A 19,712-nucleotide genomic window follows, 5' to 3' on the forward strand; every position below is an offset into this window, starting at 1 on the left:
GTGCAGAGCAGACATAAAAGGTTTCTATATCTGGACCCTTCCATTCTGGAAATTTATTTAATCCGGTTATACAACCCATCTCATGTAACCTGGAAATACCCTCTCCTATTATTCTCCAGGAGTAGGTATTTTCCAGGTCACTAGGACTAGCGTATAATCGGAATATTCCATCTCTCACAAGGTCTAAAAATGAAAAATTCACAATAAACTCTCTGGCTTTTTGCATGGCCTGACACAATTGTGGATCATGGGTTAACACTCCCATAGCCACTGCTTCCTTACCTGACAAAACACTGTCAACCCCTTCATCCCACAAATGATCTGAGACTTTATCACCCCAAGTCTTATTCAAAGGAGAAGCACACTTTACAAATTCCCCACTCATTGTGTCTGGCCCAAATAGGTATGCTGCACACTCCCCTCTGGACACCAGAATCCTCTGCAGCCTTGCTCTTCCTAAACAGCTTTACACAGCATTTTTCCCTAGCATAAGCTACGCAACCCACCATAGAAAACAGGTCTGCTTCAATTATTCAGGGCGAGCGCAAAATTGTTTTGCTTGTGTCTATCTAGCAAGGTTACACCTCTGCAGTGTATAAACGTGCTTTTACGATACAAAAATGCTGTACATACAAAACTATTACAATATTAGGAATACAGTTCAAGACTGACAGATATCTCTAGAAAATTAAGAGCCTATGGTCTATACACAGTAAAAGTACGCTTAAAAGTTACTTAACTCTGGGTACTGTGGGTTTGTGATCTCCGTTGACAACTCAGACTCGGGCTTCTTCTTTTTGAGATCAGATACCTTCTTCTTGGCTGGTTACAGATGAGTCTTTTGGTGTTCATGAATTATGGAGCCTCCCCTACCATTAGTCTCTGCTGCTGCCTTTATTTACGCTTTTGTTGACAGTGACTACAAACTTGTTTACCTTAACAACCAACCAACTAACTGAGACATTTCTGTAGCTTTCAATTAGTGTTGCACTCTCAAATTCTACCTCAAGATGGCACTCTGCCATCATACATGCCATAGGTTATATATGACCGGTTTACTATAGCTATAGAGACTATAGACCAGTGATGGCGAACCTTGGCACCCCAGATGTTTTGGAACTACATTTCCCATGATGCTTATGCACTCTGCACTATAGTTGAGCATCATGGGAAATGTAGTTCCAAAACATCTGGGGTGCCAAGGTTCGCCATCACTGCTATAGACTGCTCAAACTGTCAGCTGAATAGAACCATGGGAATCTACGTCCCCATTGTATCAAGTAGCATTTGTTTGAGGAGCATCCTCAAACAAACTTAACAGTAATCTGATTTCTGTTTTTATGACCAACTACTAAACAGACTGTCCTATGCAATGTTATGTCTGATTAATATAAAAAAAAATCATATTGTTTAACAAACGCAACACATTGGGAAAGGACGCAATTTTTGCTGAAAGATTAGCAATATCTAACAAAACATCTGACGTGAAGGGTTGTTTGACATATAGCTATGATATAGGATGAAGTAGTGTTGTGAAACTAGCTCTTTGACACCCTGACTGGTAAAAACAGGAGTATGGTTTAATCTGGGATTTTAGGTATACAGTGCTTTGCATTCACCCCCACCCTCCTGGACATTTTTTCATTTCTCATGCTGTGACACACGACCGGACTTTCCGGCAGACTAGGTCCGACGGTCTTCCCGACTGACTTTCGGCGGAGTTCCGATGGACCTTCTGAACGAACGAACTTGCCCACACACGAACGGACTAAGTCCGTTCGAAAGTCTGTTCGTTTTGAACGTGGTGACGTAAGATGGGACTAAAAAAGGAAGTTCAATAGCCAGTAGCCAATAGCTTCCCTTGCATCGTATTTGGTCTGTCAGACCAGCGTACAGACAAACGGTTTTCCCGATTGGAATTGAGTCCGTCGGACAGATTTGAAACATGTTCTATTTCTAGGTCCGTCAGATTTTTTTAAAATGAAAAACTATCGGATTAGCCCACACACGATTGGCTTGTCCAACAGACTGATTCCGTCAGACCTGGTCGTGTGTACGCGGCATTAGTGTTACAACCGGGTGGTATAATTGATTTAACCCGGTATTTATGTCAATGATCTACACAACAAAAGTCTATAATGTCAAAATAGTAATCAATCAACACCGTTTAACCAGATAAAAAAATGAAGGCCTGATTGCCTGAATGAAATATTTGCCCTTTTAATGTGAAAATGTCTGATAATTAGTTCAATGGAGTTCACACATGTGCAATTAAAATGTTACATCATATCATTATAGATGCACATGTCTCGAGTCTCGAGATATGCGAGTGTTTTGAATTACAAGCATGTTCCCGGAACAAATTAGGCTCGCAATCCAAGGCTTTACTGTATTGTAAACTTATGGTTTTAAGTCCACCCTCCTGCTCACATGTCCCTGATCCAGTGAGACCTTAGCTGTGCAGCCTTCTTGTGGCCTGTCAGATTTATGAAAAATAGGTACCTTGGCAGAACCAAATCACTGTATTTTGGTGGTTACATTATCCTTGTCCACATGTACCCCCTTTAAAGCTGAAGTTTAGCTACAAAAAGAAAATCCTGTAGCTTTTTGTCTGAAATTTTGATTCTGCAATCGTTAAATACTAGAACATGTCTTAATAGCCCTTGTACACACGGTCGGATATTCCGACGGAAAATGTCCGATCGGACCGTGTTGTCGGATAATCCGACCGTGTGTGGGCTCCATCGGACTGTTTCTGTCGGAATATCCGACCAACAAAGTTTTAGAGCTGGGCTATAAAATTTTCAGACAACATGATCCGATCGGACTTTGTCCGATCGTTTGTAGAGAATTCCGATCGGACAAAGTGCCATGCATGCTCTGATCAAATTATGACACCAAAGCTATTGGCTACTAGCCGCAATGTAGTCCTGTCGCAAGGCACGAGCGTCTTCACGTTCCGAACGATCGGATTTTCCGTCAACTTTGTCCAACCGTGTGTATGCAACACCACTTTCGGACAAAATCAGTCGGAAAAAATCTGACGGATTTTGTTGTCGGAATGTCCGACCGTGTGTACAAGGGCATAGAGGTGCAGGAATGAGGCAGTGTGTTCCCATGGGACCATTTGTACTGCTGTTCTGCCCAAAGACTTGAGCTGTTAACTATAACAGCACCTGAAATTCAGAGACAGGAAGAGAATGGGGCATCCCAGCATTAAGATTTCTCCAGGATCCAGCTGCCTACACGACGCGGGACAAACTTTATTACAGGTAAGTGATGTGACTAAAACTGTAGGAATTGTTTTGGTTTTTTTTTTGGGGGGGGGGCTAAATTTTGGCCTTAAACTGTCATTTTGCACCACCTGGAAAATGAAGAATGGAAGAAGAAAGAGAAATTCTTGTGATTCATCAGCTGAATCACACCATTATTAGAATGACGTTTATCTTTTTTTTTTATGCATTTAATGTAATTTGCTGCCTGTGTGCTTATTGTGTGAGTTTTTTTACCCTAAAAAAAGAACAGTAGAACAATGCAATAGCTGTACATCTGTGACATTTATTATGTAGCTTGCAGAGGGAGCCTGTACTAATGCTTTTCACCTGAACTGTGAGGTAATTTTCTGGTGTCCTGTCACTAATACTTCCTGTCAGCAGACGTGATGTGCGCCAAGCATTCCATTAACGGCTAACTGCTGTGCTCCTAACAATCTGCAGAGCAACACAACACAATTTACATCTCCCTCCACAAATGGATAAGACAGAAATTATTCATGATTAAGTTGCACCTCCATCTTTAACTGTGCCAGTTTTCTGAATTGGGATCATGTTGATACGGGGTGAATTGACAACCACAATATGCATTCTTACATTATAGACACATTCAGTTATGTGATAATTTATCTAAAAGTAAGTTTACAATTCATGCAGGTTTACAGCCCTTTCACACTGAGGAGTTTTACAGGTGTTTTTGCGCTAAAAATAGTACCTGAAAAGCACCTGTAAACTGCCTCTTCTGCAGCCCCAGCATCTTTTGGGCGGCGCGGGAGCGGTGTATACACTCCTAAACCACCCCTGCCATTGAAATCAATAGGCAGTGCTGCCAAAGCGGTGCTTTTCGTGGAGCTTTTAACCCTATCCCTGGCCACTAACAGGGGTTAAAAGCGCCCTGCTAGCGGCCAAAAAGTGCTGTTATAACAGCAGTAAAGCGCCACTAAAACTAGCTGTGCTTTACCACTAATGCGACCCCCAAACCCCCACCCCAGTGTGAAAGTAGCCTTAAATGTATAATGTTACTACATCCTGGGAGGAAATATAAGCTAAACTCAAGGCATAAATAATAAAAAAAAACAATTAAGCTAATTCCACACTGAGGCGCTTTACAGGCGCTACAGTGCTAAAAATAGCGCCTGCATAGTGCCTGTAAGGAGCCTCTCCTGTGTCTCCAGTGTGAAAGCACGAGTGCGTTCACACTAGAGCGATGCACTTGCAGGACGGTAAAAAAAAGTCCTGCAAGCCGCATCTTTGCAGTGCTATATGAGCTGTGTATAAACCACTCCTAAAGAGCCCCTACCCATTGAAAACAATGGGGCAGCGCTGCCAAACCGCCGCTAGTGGCCGAATAGCACCGCTAAAACGATGGTAAAGCAGCGCTAAAAATAGTGCTGCTTTACCGCCGATTCCTGTCTCAGTGTGAGAGTAGCCTTAAGGCCCCTTTCACACTAAGGCGCTTCTAAACTGCCAGTAAAATACTGAGCATTTTTGAAGAGCTTTTCAGGTGCTTTTGAAGAGCTTTCCATTCATTTCAATGCAGAGGGGTGTTTTTTCACTGCACTGCCCCATTGTGAAAGCATTCATTGATTTTAATGGAAATAGGTTTTCGTGATCTTTTCAGGCACTTTTTTTTTTAGCATGAAAGCGCCTGAAAAGTATCTTAGTGTGAAACGGGTCTTATCACTGTTATGCTGCTTTCACACTGAGGTGCTGGAAAGCTGCCATTAAAACATTGAGAGCTTTTGTGGTGCTTTTCAGGTGCCTTTGAAGAGCTTTTCAGGCATTTTTGAAGAACTTTTTAGGCGCTTACCATTCATTTCAATTGAGAGGGCCTTTTTTGAGGCGCTTTTTTTTAGCGCTTCAAACATGCTCCAAAGATGCTGATTGCAGTTGTTTTTTTACCGTCCCTCCAACGCACTGCCCCAGTGTGAAAGCATTCATTGATTTTAATGGAAATAGCTTTGTGTGAGCTTTTCAGGTGCTTTTTTTAGCGCAAAAGCGCCTGAAAAGCGCAGCAGTGTGAAAGGGGTCTTAATGTATTTTTAAGACCCCTTTCACACTGAGGCGCTTTTCAGATTCTTTGGTGCTAAAAAAGCACCTGAAAAACAAACAAAAACCTACTTCCATTAAAATCAATGAATGCTTTCACACTGGGGTGGTGCGCTGGCAAGGCAGTGGAAAAAACTGCAAGCAGCATCTTTGGAGTGCTAAAAAAAAGTTCCTCAAAAGTGCCCCTCTCCATTGAAATTAATGGAAAGTACCTAAAAAGCGCATGAAAAGCTCTTCAAAATGGTTCTTTTGAGTCATGTGACCTTCAAAAAAGTACACTGCTAACACCTCAAAAGCGATTGAAAAGCACCTCAGTGTGAAAGGGCTCTAAATGCAAATCCTTTAGCCTGCATTCACACCTGAACGTTTCAAAGTTTGGCATTTTTACCGCAACTTTGCATGTTTTTTGCCATGATTTTGTTCAGGTCACCAATGTAAAAGGCAGAAACACGCATGTAATCTGCCCCAAAGAAGCTCCTGTTTTTTGAGCTCAGGGCTTTTTTTAGGCATTTTGCTTCAGGTTAAAAAACTCTGAGATGTGAAGATGAATTGGATATTGCATGTTTTGTGCGGGCTTTTTACAAGCGTTTTATGAACTGAAAACGCTCAGGTGTGAATGCAGTCTTAAGTATTTGACATAATAACATCATCAATCGTTTTTGGGTCAGCACTAGAAACCAATCAGACTACATACAGATGTGCTGATAGGAAACATTCAAGAGAGCAGAAGTGTGAGCTAACCTGCCTGCTGCTCCTCATTCACTACTCAGTTGCACACTGGGGCAGGAAGGTGATCGTTCATTTATTCATGATGGCGGGAGCAGTGTGTTCAATAAATGTGGTACCAGGGCCACACCATTCATAATGAAAGGTTGTGAAGCACCAAGCAAGGCCGCACAGTGAAAATCTTCGGAGGGCTCAAAGGTGAGTATTTAACACTGCTGGGTATACCTGGGGTTGGGGGGATTCACAAACAACAACTTCATTAAAAGTGGTGTTGTCCTTTAACTGCAGTAGAAACAAAGTTTGATAACAATACTCACCGGTGCCTGGCTACAATAGGGGCAATTGGTGTGCCCTGTTTGGTTAGACACATTCCTACAGCTTAACAAAAGTAAAACGTTTTGGGCAGAAGTCTTCTGAAAATCTGCAATTTACAGAAGACTTCCACTGAAGTAACGTTGAGCTCCAAGAAGGTGATTTTGCCTAGGTTAAGGTGATACAATCGGTCTGCTGCAGGCAATATCAAGCCTTTTCTTAGGTTAGGCTCAGACTACCGTGATGCGACTTTCACTCGATTTACAGTGCAATTATATAGTGCAACTTTGATGCAATTAAACTTGCATTTTGTATGTGGTTTGCATATTCTTTGGGGCTAAATGACACCAAAGTAGCACAGGACCCTTTCTCAAAGTTGCATTACAGCTGCGCTGCATTAATGTGAACGGGCACCTTGGAAGCAAGGTTATTTCTATTGTCGTGCAAGTCAGTGCGACCCAAGTCACATCTGAATATTATATGATGTCTAATTTGCTTACAGATTCTATGATGTAATAATCAAGAATATACATTGCTTACTATGTCAATGGTTAAATAAGGTAATAGTCATTTTAGAGCTTTAAAGCTAAACCCTCGCGCAAAAGCTTTTTTTAAATATATATTTCTTAATAGCCGTACGGACTATAAATCCAATTTGTGTGCACTAGATGCTTCTGCAAACTCAAATGTTACCTTGTAGTAACACAAGGAAAAAAGTAGTGGCATCTTAATCTCACTGCTGCACGTAGCACCATGCAGGTCTTTATTACATGGAGCTCCCACACAGAGAATGCAGGGATTTTTCATGTTGCATTAATGCACAGACCTGGATGAAATACACAAAGCACAATTAAGAATACAAACTTCTCTTGTAGTTAGTAAATATTAGCTTAGATTCATTACTCGCTGTTAGATAATAATGCCTCAAGGTATTGCATGTTTCATGTTTGCATTTGAAGGCTTGACTTATGATCAAATGTTTTCCGCTTAGGTCCAAAAAGTTTCAGTCATTCATTGAAAGCTGCCTAGTGAAGAACCACAGCCAAAGGCCCTCGACAGAGCAGCTTATGAAGCATCCGTTCATCAGAGACCAGCCAAATGAAAGACAGGTTCGAATTCAGCTGAAGGACCACATTGATCGAACTAAGAAAAAACGTGGGGAGAAAGGTAATAGGATTAATCTAAGCCACAAGTTGTGAATTAAGTTTTAACAGTGTAATCAATAATGTAATATCAGGCTTTCATTTTGGCTGATAAGGAAACTCGTATGTCAAGTGACTTATTTATAAGCAATGTGTGCTAATCCATTTTTTTTTCATTCGAATTTGCAGTCCACGTGTTTTTTTTTTTTTATATATATATCAAAACCCACACATGCACATATTTATCAAACAAAGCGCAGCTGTGCTCATAAGTTTACATACCCTGGCAAAATTTATGATTTTCATGTTCCTTTTTCCGAGAATATGAATGATAACACAAAAACACTTTTTACACTCATGGTTAGTGTGTGGCTGAAGCCATTTTTTATCAATCAACTGTGTTTACTCTTTTTAAATCACAATCGCAATAGAAACTACCCAAATGAACCTCATCAAAAGTTTACATACCCTGCTGATTTTGGCCTGATAACATGCACACAACTTGACACAAAGGGGTTTGAATGGCTATTAAAGTTAACCATCCTCACCTGTCATCTGCTTGCTTGTAACTAGTGTGTGTGTATAAAAGATCAAAGAGTTTCCGGACTCCTAACAGACCCTTGTAACTTTCATCCAGTGTTGCACTGATGTTTCTGGATTCTGAATCATGGGGAAAGCAAAAGATTTCAAACTGTTGTTTTACATGTGAATCTGCCTATATCCGTAATGTCACCACTGCGCTATTGGATATAAGTGAGGATAATCCTACAGTTGCCACAAAACAATATGTGATCAGAATTTAAACCTCTATTGAAAAGTATAGGAATAAATAGTGGCGCTAAATGATAAATAAGTGACTAGTGATCTAGTTACTAATAAATTACTGATCTAAGAATTAGTGACACCCTGTGATGAGTGAAAACATAGAATGAATATTAAATATCGAAATTCATAGCAGAGCACTTCAAAGAATAATATAAAAATCAAATGCAATGGATGAACAGATAATTATCACCCTGTGACACAAGTGAACTGAAAATGAATATGATATAACACTCCTGAAAAAATAAATAAAGTCCGTATATTGTGTGAACGCAGTTCAATTAGTGAAAAAATGTTCGGTGTAAATTATGTGTTTCTTGTGAACATCCACCACACCTTCATGTTAGTGCCTCCACTCCCCTAACAGAAATGCACTCACCAGCTGCTTTAGCCTCACACTCTCGTGTTTGGCCAGACTCGCCTCAACCCACTCAAATGGGGTTTAAAATCAGATCTCCAGTATCCAATGATGAACTTAAAGCACTCTGAGGTCAATCAAGACAAGCAATGCGGCAGGTTTAAACTTCAAATTATGGCCGCGACAACCATAAACACTACATTTGGAGGGGAGTCAACAAGGCCTATGATGAAAGGTACACCATTCCTACTGTGAAACACAGAGGTGGATCGCTGATGTTTTGGGGATGTGTGAGCTACAAAGGCACAGGAGATTTTGGTCAAAATTGATGGCAAGATGAATGCAGTATGTTATCAAAAAATACTGAAGGAACATTTGCATTCATCAGCCAGGAAGCTGCGCATGGGAGGTACTTGGAAAATTCCAACATGACAATGGTCCAAAACACAAGCCCAAGTCGACCTGTCATTGGCTACAGCAGAATAAAGTGAAGGTTCTGGAGTGGCTATCTCAGTCTCCTGACCTCAATATCATTGATCCACTCTGGGGAGATCTCAAAGGTGAAGTTCAAGCAAGACAGCCCGAGAATTTACAGGAACTGGAGGCTTTTTGCCAAGAGGAATGGGCAGCTTTACCATCTGAGAAGATAAAGAGCCTCATCCACAAATACCACTAAAGACTTCAAGTTGTCATTGATGTTAATGGGGGCAATACACGATATTAAGAACTGGGGTATGTAAACTTTTGATCAGGGTCATTTGGGTAGTTTCTGTTGTGATTATGATTTAAAGAGTAAACACAGTTGATTGATAATAAATGGCTTCAGCCAAACACTAACCATGAGTGAAAGAAAAGTTTTGTGTTATCTTTCATATTCTCTGAAAAATGGCCAAGAAATCATAAATTCTGCCTGTAAACTTATGAACACAACTGTATATATATTCATTCGGACATAAATAAGCAATTGTTTTGCATGCACCTAATCTCTTTTCTATATTTTTTCCAGATGAAACAGAGTATGAATACAGTGGAAGTGAAGAAGAGGAAGAAGAAAATGATTCAGGGGAGCCAAGGTAAATAGATGACACTGCAAAAAATGTAAGTTCTTGTTGCATATGTAGAATAAAAAATATATGCCCTGTGTACATCAATAATGATGTATACATTAACCTTTAATTTCATGTCATACAGAACTATGACAATTTTTGCCAAGACAAATACAAGCTTTACGTTAAAGCCTATGTCAAGGCAAAAAAAAAAAAAAAAACATGAAATGCATCTCTACAATACTTGCTGTTTTTCCCCTGTTCACTTTAAGGATCCCGCAAGAGCAAATAAATACTTGTTAATCTGCCAGAAATTCTCAGCCACTAAGAAGCCCTGTTGTGGGCTGACAATGACAACACTCAGCATTTTTGTAAACATAATGGTGTCAGCCCTGCCTGTTGTTTTTTTGCTAAATTACTCAACCACCCCTTTCTCAGATCTCTGAAGGCTAATCCTTCTCTAGTCCAAGATAAATACAAGGGGGGGATAAACAGGTTTTATGAGATAGCACCGGAAATATGCATATGTTTTTGCATTTATCAACCAACCATGCAAGCCCAATTCCAAAAAAGTTGAGACGCTGTGTAAAATCTACATAAAAATAGAATGCAATGATTTGCAGATCTCAAAGTCATATTGTATTCATAATAGAAAATAGAAAACATATGAAATGTTTAATCACTTCAGCCCTGGAAGGATTCACCCTCTTCCTGACCAGAGCATTTTTTGCAATTCAGCACTGCGCCGATTTAGCTGACAATTGCACAGTCGTGCGACATTGTACCCAAACAAAATTGACATTCTGTTTTTTCCCCCAAAATAGAGCTTTCTTTTGGTGGTATTTGATCACCTCTGCAATTTTTATTTTTTGCCCTATAAACAAAAATAGACCGACAATTTTGAAAAAAAATATATTTTTTACTTGTTGCTATAATAAATATCCCCAAAAAATATATAGAAAAACAAATTTCTTCCACAGTTTAGGCTGATATTTATTATTCTACATATTTTTGGTAAAAGAAAATGCAATAAATGTATATTGATTGGTTTTCACAAAAGTTATAGCTTCTACAAAATAGGGGATAGATTTATGGCATTTCTATTATTCATTTTTTTTTTTTATTATTATTATTTTTATTGGGACTGCAACATTATGGTGGAACAATCTGACACTTTTGACACTATTTTGGGACCATTGACATTTATACAGCGATCAGAGCTACAAATAGCCTCCGATTACTGTATAAATGACACTGGCAGGGAAGGGGTTAAACACTAGGGGGTGATCAAGGGCTTAAGTGTGTTCCCTGGATGTGTTCTAACTGTAGGGGAAATGAGCTCACTGCAACATGATATAGATAACTGCTCTCAATGACAGGGAGCAGTAGATCCCTGTTATGTTGCTAGGCAGAACAGGGAAATGCCTTGTTTACATAGGCATCTTCTCGTTCTGCCTCCCCTCTCCACAATCGCAGGCCATCGGCAAACATTGAGTTGGCGGGACCCACGCGCACCGCCGGCAGCTCACACATGCCCGCTAGGCGTCAGATTCAAAGGGAGGTACGGGTACGCCCTTTTGCCTGCTTGTGCCATTCTGATGACGTAAATCAGCGTGCAGGGGTTGACAAGTGGTTAAACTGAGAATATTTACACATTTAAAAAAATGAGGTAATTTTGAAATTGAAACCTTTTTAGATGACATAATTTAGCACACACATGCTACTGTTAGCCCTTGTACACACGACCGGACATTCCGACAACATTTGTCCGACGGATTTTGTGCGAAACTTGTGTTGCATACACACGGTCGGACAAAGTTGTTGGAAAATCCGATCGTACGTAACGTGATGACGTTATTTCGTTACGACGGGACTACGTTCAGGCCAGTAGCCAATAGCTTTGGCCTAGGAATTTGATCTGAGCATGCGTGGCACTTTGTCCGATCGGAATTCTCTACACACAATCGGACAAAGTCTGATTGGATCATGTTGTCGGAAAGTTTTATAGCCCAGCTCTAAAACTTTGTCCGTCGGATATTCTGACGGAAACAGTCCGATGGAGCCCACACACAGTTGGATTATCCGACAACACAGTCCGATCAGACATTTTCCGTCGGAATGTCCGACCGTGTGTACAAAGGCTAAGGCTCCTTGCACACTGGGCTTTAAAAAAATTCTGTTCTCTTAGGAGTAAAAAACGCTTGTATAGAGCATTTTTGTACAGAAGTTTAGATGAGTTTAGGAGAGTTTTATGTTTTTTTAAGCCAGTAAGCTCCCATCAGAAACGTGAACAAGAAGGGTTATTTTTCTGCCTCTAAACATTGAGCTCAAAATATGCCTCTTTACGTCCTAATGTACATGGACACATAGGATAACATTTGAGCTGCTTCTACAGCAGAACACAAAACTCAAAACTGCTCATGGAGCCTAAGAAAAAAAAAGTAATACAAATATTTTTTAGGGTCTGGCCTTTATTCTCATTTATAATACATCATTCAGATATTTGTGAGCGCTGCTTATCTGGACAAGCAAGTTCCCATCAACTTTATTCTGGGGGGCGCATTCACACTTGTGCATTGTGGCAACGTGTGCTACAATACATGCATTGACACGTAGCAAGGAACCAGCTCTATGAACATTCTACTGTAGTTCACAAAGCATTACAGCTCACCACAACACTTATGCTAATTTATAAATAGTGGTGTAAATGCAGTGCTGTTACCCATGGTGGACTCCTTGTTTTTCTTTCCCTGTGCGGGTTAAAAAAGGGAAAATAAACTCTATCATAGAACCATGTTACTTTTGTGCTAGTTTCAAATATTCAATGCCAATGTTATCACAAATTTGCACCTACCAAGTATTTTTTTCCAGCCTTATACAATTTTGCCACATTTTAAATAGAAATAGATTGTTCTTGGCAATTTTAACCTACAGCACCACTAGTTTTTTTGAAAATGTTATTTAATGTTTGAAAGGTTTTGAATACCCACCAGAAATAATGGAACGGTGTAACAAAAGAATTATGTAATGCAGATGGATAAGAATAAGAATCCTGTGCATCAGGGACTTAAAAATGTCAATGAGAAATATATTTTTAAACCTTGTACAGAAATACAAAACATGTAATTTCAGTTCTTTTGATGAGCTACGGGTCAACGTAAGCTCAGATGATTACATCTGCTGAAAATGTTACTTATAAAAGTGTTTCATTGAGGATTGTTAATGTTTCCTATGTGCTCAGCTCAATTTTAAATCTACCCGGAGAGTCAACGCTAAGACGGGATTTCTTGAGGCTGCAGTTGGCTAACAAGGAGCGTTCAGAGGCCCTTAGACGTCAGCAGCTGGAACAACAGCAACGTGAGAATGAAGAGCACAAAAGGCAACTTCTGGCTGAGAGGCAGAAACGTATTGAAGAGCAGAAAGAACAAAGACGGCGTTTAGAAGAGGTAATGCTGATTTGCTTCCTCTGGAAGATGGTTGTGCAACTGTATAGGGGCCAAAAGTATCTGCAGACTGTATGAGCACATATATTTATAAATAGATCAAAACAGTTGTATACTGAGATAGCACAATAGGTATCATTATCTGAGAGAAAAATAATTACAGTATTTAATGGTGGGAGCAAAAAAAAAAAAACAAATGCAGAAATACTCAGAATTTTAATAAATATGCAATGACATTTTATTGTAGGTATAGGGAGATGAACAATATATTTTAATTGGAACATATCAAAGTGAAAATCCAGGCTTCTTAAATAAAGAAAATTCTCCTTACAAATCTACTAAATCAGCCATCTGTAATATCCTCTTTGTTTTCACTTACTTACCTGTTGATCTTGCCAGTCCTCCTGTTGTAGCCACATTTCCCTTGTGAGGTCTGTAACACCACAGTTTCATTGCTAAATTTTAGTACTATTTCCCTTAAAATTTAGCTCAGTAGTAATGTCATCACTCCTGTTGTTGGCTGGGGAGATAATGGTGAACATACCAATACGTTTTAAATACTGCTTCTCTACTACTTCGCTCCTCCCAGCTCCTTCCCATAGTGCCCAACCTCTGCTTGGACAGGAAGAATTGCTTCTGAAGGAGATTTTTATGAAGTATCATGGATCCACGAATAGGGCTAATAATAAAGGTGTTAGTAATTTGTAAATGCAAAAAAGTTATTAAAAAAAAATGTAACAAACAGGTTTATACTTACCTGCTCTGAGCAAAAGAATTGCACAGAATAGCCTCGAACCTCCTCAGGTCCCCCGTTGGTGCTTCTAGCTCCTCCTCCTCTGGCAAGTTCCCCCATACGGTATGAAGCAGCTTCCCTATAGGGACACTCATGGGGGCATGCTCCCAAGCCACACTGCCTGCATCTATAGACCCACACAGTTGGGTTCAGTCTGGCCCCTGTTTCCTCGCCACTGGCTTTAATTGACAGTAGCAGGAGACAGTGGCTGGCCATATACGTAAAGTGGTTGTAAAGTCAGAAGTTTTTTTATCTTAATGCATTTTATGGCTCCCATTTCACTTTTCTGTGTGTTTCATGTCAGTGTATATGCTTAGGGCACTTTGATTAAAGTGCTGGACTGCAGTACCAGTGTGTAAAAAGCCTTTAAATGTAATGGCCTTCAAGGGACAATGTCTCTTCAGACCACTTCTTGACAACATCATTAAAGTGGTTGTAAACCCTTCCAAAGTGCAGTGAGAAATGAAACAATTACTCCTACATAAGTTATATCTGATTATCTAAATCTGTTAAAAGTGCAGAATTTATACAGCTTGTCTGAGCTTTTGGAAATCAGAAGTCAGGGAGATGAAGTTACACTCTGCAGATCTCAGTTAGGAGAGCTTTGAGAACTAATTGCAGGGAAGGGACATGCCCCCTTTACAAAGCACACAGGAACAAAGCTGAGGCTGCCAATCACAGGCTGTGTGCTGGAGATCCCTCCCTGTCACCTTTTTCTTTTGGTGTCAGAAGTCACTCATGCTGATAGTAGAGGAATGAGGCAGCAGAAAAGTAATGACACTTAGAGCTCTGGACTCAGACAAGTACACACTCTAGGGGGATATTCTTTGTTTATAATTCAAATCTGAGGTTTAAAACCACTTTAGGGATGCTACTGGTGGCAAGAGCACCCGTCTTCCTCAGCAGATGAAACCCCCAGTACTAGTGCGCTGTTCTTTCATGGCATCCCCATTGTGGGATACTTTGATGACTATGTGTTGATTGAACAGTTGGTGTGGTCTGTGTTTGACAATGTGATGTTGACCATATACAGAGGATAAGATAAGTATTGAAGACATCACTTTTTTTCTAGGTAAATATATTTCTAAAGGTGCGATTGACATGACATTTTCACTACATGCTAATAACATCCCACACAAGCCATACATTAACAGAAACCAAAACAAATAAGTTCAGAAATTAAGTTAGGTCTAATTAAATGGAATGACACATGAAAAAAATGGAGGAGCAAAAAGGCATGGAAGGCCAAGACACCGGCTAAAATATTTCCTTATTTAGAAAGCAATCCTGCCTCTTGTCAGCGTAAATCATTATCAGCTGGTTCAGTCTCAACTGATGGCCTATAAAAAGGAGTCACATTACTAAGGTGTCACACAAGAAACCTCTCATGATGGGTAAAAGCAAAGAGCTCTCTCAAGACCTTTGCAACCTTATTGTTGGAAAACATACTGATGGCATTGATTACAGAAGGATTTCTAAACTTCTGAATGTTTCAATGAGCACTGTTGGAACCATAATCCGGAAGTGGAAAGAACATAATTTCACCATAAACTGGCCATGACCAGGTGCTCCTCACAAGATTTCTGAAAGAGTGAAAATAATTAACAGAAGAGTTGTCCAAAAGCCAAGGAACACTTGTGGAGAACTTCAGAAAGACCTGGAATTAGCAGGTACAATTATAAAAAAAAAAAAACAATAAGTAATACACTCAACTGCCATGGCCTGTATGCATGCTCACCACGCAAGACTCCATTCCTGAAGAAAAAGCATGTTAAAGCTTAACCTCTTCACGCCCGCACTATAGCCGAAAGACAACTACAGCATGGGCCTTGAATGCCGGGAGGAGTCCATGAGACTCGGCTGATCACAAATCGGAGTAAGGGGCCGATCCCGGCCCTTTACTATATGTGATCAACTGTCAGTCAATGACAACTGATTACATTACGTAAACAAAAGCTGGTAATCGGCTTTTTTTACCCTCACACTAACAGCGTGAGTAAAAAAAAAAAAACGATTGCCGACTTGTGTAAATGGGACATCGGTCCCATACACAGAGAGCCACTGCTACTAACTAGTGCCCACCAGTGCCACCTAGCAGTGCCCACCAGTGCTGCCAATTAGTGCCACATATCAGTGCCCATCAGTGTCAGCTTTCAGTGCTCATCAGTACCACCTTATTAGTGCTCATCAGTGCAGCCTCATCGGCGCACATCAGTGAAGGAGAAAAACTACCTGTTTGCAAAATTTTATAATGAACTATGAAAACAGTTTTTTTCCCAAATTTGTGTTTTTTTTGTTTGTTTAGCAAAAAATAAAAAGCCCAGTAGTGTTTAAACACCAAAAGAAAGCTCTATTTGTGTGAAAAAATGATAAAAATTTCATATGGGTACAGTGTTGCATGACTGCGCAATTGTCATTCAAAGTGCGACAGCACTAAATGCTGAAAATTAGCTTGGGCGGGAAGGGGTTTAAAGTGGTTGTAAACCCACTTAAAATAAATAAATAAATAAACCTGCAAGACAAAGGCATAATGAGCTAGTATGCACAGAATACTAGCTCATTATGAATTACCTTAGATTGAAGCCCCGCAGTGGTCCTCGTACACCACTTGGGTAGGCGACATCGCTCCCGCAGTTACTTCCGGGTATAGCGGGCTCCCTCGCTGTGATTGGCCAGAGCCGTGATGACGTCACTCCCACGCATGCGCGCAGGAGCCGCCGGTAACGGCATACTAGCTGAAGCAACAGCACGGATGTGCCGTTGCTTCAGTGCGCATGTGCCAATGACATCGGCATATGCAGCACATGCTGATACAGGGGATACCCAGGGCAGCAACAGGTATGCCTTATTATAGGCTTACCTGTAGCAGCAAGTGGTTGTAAAGGGTTTACAACCACTTTAAGTGGTTAACGCTTGCTTCACAATATTTAGATAAGCCTGTGAAATACTGATAGTAGTCTGGTCAGATGAGACCAAAATTTAACAATGCCATAATATACACCATGTTTGGAGATCAAATGGCACTGCATTTCACCCCAAAAACCCTTTACCAACAGTGAAGTTTGGAGGTGGGAACATCATGGTGTTTTTCTGCATATGGTACTGTCAAACTTCATGTTATTGAAGGAAGGATGAATAGAAAAATGTACCAGGACATTCTTGAAAAAAATCTGCAGCCATCTACCATGATAATGAAGATAAAATGAAGGTGTACATTTCAGCAAGTCAATGATCCCAAACACAAAGTCATGGAAACTCTCAATTGGTTTCAAAGAAAGAAAATAAAGCTGCTAGAATGGCCCGGCCAATCACCTGACTTGAATCCGATAAAAAATCTATAGAACGAACTAAAGATCAGAGTTCATAGAAGAGGCCCACGGAAACCTTCAAGATTCAAGAAAATCGCACCTGAGCAATGCATGTGACTGACTAGTTTCTCCATACAGGAGGCATCTTAAAGCTGTCATTACCAACAAAGGATTTTGTACCAAGTATTAAATACATTTCAGTTAGTGTGTTCAATACTTTTTCCCTGTGTCATTCTATTTTTTTACACATAACTTAAATTCTGAACTCTATTTGTTTTGTTTTTTTCTGTATGTATGGACTGCATGGGTTGTTACCGGCATGTGGCGAAAATGTAATGTCCATAGCACCTTTAGAAATATATTTACCTAGAAAAATGGTGATATGTTCATTACGTATTTTAGCATGTCAGTGCTTATTTTAGCATGTAAGTGCTATGATAAATTTGGATAGATCATGAACCTATAGAAATGGAACCATCTTATCATTTGGCGTATCTATGCCTTGTCCTGGACACATTTCAGGCCAGAGTGTTCCTTCCATGGGAGAAAATTTAGACACTCTGCGTACAGATTTTAACTCTCCAGTCAAGGAGAAGTCTCACTCTCTGCTTTTGCATTATAGTTCTGGGTCTGATGGTGGCATCTTTTGAGTCCATCCCATTTGCCCAGTTTCATTTCTTTCCGGGCATATTGTCTATGCAAGGAATTTGGTCTATGGATTTTTGTATCCCAAATAACATCCTGGAACTTTAGAAGATGCAGCCTTGGACAAACATCCAGACAAGAGTCGGCCACACAACATCACGGCAGTTATAATCAGAAAGGATCCCGGTTATTCACTGTAGTAAAAAACATAGTTTCTATTCTTTCCTGGGCTTAAAACTTCATGTTCCAGCTTTTCCCACAGGTATATTCAAGGCATAGACAATTGTCAACTGGGCTTGACCCTAAAGTTGCTATGGGTGGGTAGTGCCAGATGTAAATCTTCTAACCTGCAGGTTCTGCTGATTTGTCAGGATTTTCTGTCCCAAGGACTGATTTGACATCTTGCTTTATGGTCACTGATTGCAAATTGGATGTGGGGAACACGGCTATTTCAAATTGGATGTGGGGAACATGTATCCAATTCACAAATGTGTGAACCCAGCCTGAAAGAGGGATGGATGATTGAAAGGGCCACCCCTCCATTCATAGATCATGTTTCATTCAAAAAAGCCACAGTATGGCTTCTATAAATGGGGAAGGTGGGCCAGAAAGGGCAGACAAAGTTGGGCACTCTTGATGAGTACCTGTGACAGCTCCCTTAGTTCACTTAACCCCTGCCACACCAGGAGATAAAAGCGGCAAGGGTGGGAGCGCTGCGAAGGAGGAATATCTGCTAAATGAGGAACACAGCAGCATAAGGGGCACATTTCACTGAAGGCAGGTAATGTCTCGTGTGTGTGTGTGTGTGTGTGTGTGTGTATACTATTATATACATTTTATTTTTTGCTTTTGTACATTTGTGACAATAGTACATATAAAAATATATCTCTTGTTTTATTTTCGTTGGATGTGTTTATTTCAGACAACAATGCTAGTAGAAGAATCCTCACAAAATTGTTTCTACTGCCATGTTATCCTGCAAAATATAGGTTGCCACATCTCCCCGCATAGAGGGGCAGAAAAACTCCTCTCGCCTAAAAATAAAGTAACTGACATAAAGTACTGCTGTAAAGTATATACCAGCAGCTGAATTTGTGCATTCTAAAACAAAGCCTAGCACTTTGCTTTCCTTTGTAGGGGCTGCTTGATGAACAGGCTCTTTTATGTAGTGTTTATCCTCTGTTCCTTTTCCCAAGGCATTATCTATCACTGCAGCTTTTTTAGATCTACTGCATTATGTGCCTACTTTATGTCCTCTGCTGGCAATTGGCTCTGCCGAACACAGGAAGCAGCGGGGGCCGTGAGCTGCTGCTCAGCACATGCTTGACAAGATGTCCTTTCTGATCAGCATTCAGCAGAAGCATCGCTGCTGGTCACAAACAGGAAGTTACACCAGCCGGTATAAAATGAGAGAGTGATTACCTCACAAAAGCAAAGGGTTGGGGGCAAAGTACACAGTTATTCATGGATTTCTGTCCCGTTGAGCTATTAAGTTGCATGAGGCTTTGTATTAGCCGCATGGCATTACATTATAGCTTTCTTAACCATTTATTTTTCTAGCTGTAAATTTTAGCTGGCAACCAAATCCTCCTGTTTTAGGTGTGAGATTTTCCTTCAGTGCACACAAAGCAGCTTTTAAGCATCGCCCTTGTCTTTTGTATGGGAGAGTGGCTCCTCCTCATGAAAGGCTCTGTCTTGATTGCCTCACCATCAGAAGTAGTGTGTGCAGAAAATCCTGCAAAGGTTGACATGTTGGCGTTGCCTGGATTCATTTGTAATAAGGAATGCATCCACTC

The 19,712-nt window shown here is 40.4% G+C and overlaps 1 protein-coding gene across 18 annotated transcripts in view; it reads left to right on the forward strand.

Moving 5' to 3' along the window:
• Positions 1-19,712, forward strand: part of TNIK (TRAF2 and NCK interacting kinase) — a 367,731-nt gene that overhangs the window by 218,350 nt on the left and 129,669 nt on the right. For all 18 annotated transcript variants that reach the window (XM_077487992.1, XM_077487975.1, XM_077487978.1 and 15 more), the window contains exons 10-12: positions 7,351-7,526; positions 9,688-9,754; positions 12,969-13,173. In XM_077487992.1, the coding sequence (XP_077344118.1) occupies positions 7,351-7,526; positions 9,688-9,754; positions 12,969-13,173 (448 nt within the window). The remainder of the gene's footprint in view (positions 1-7,350; positions 7,527-9,687; positions 9,755-12,968; positions 13,174-19,712) is intronic.

Source organism: Lithobates pipiens, unplaced genomic scaffold (genome assembly GCF_037356315.1).
Source record: "Lithobates pipiens isolate NorthernLeopardFrog02 unplaced genomic scaffold, aLitPip1_a1.2 Scaffold_18, whole genome shotgun sequence".
Lineage (NCBI taxonomy): Eukaryota > Metazoa > Chordata > Amphibia > Anura > Ranidae > Lithobates > Lithobates pipiens.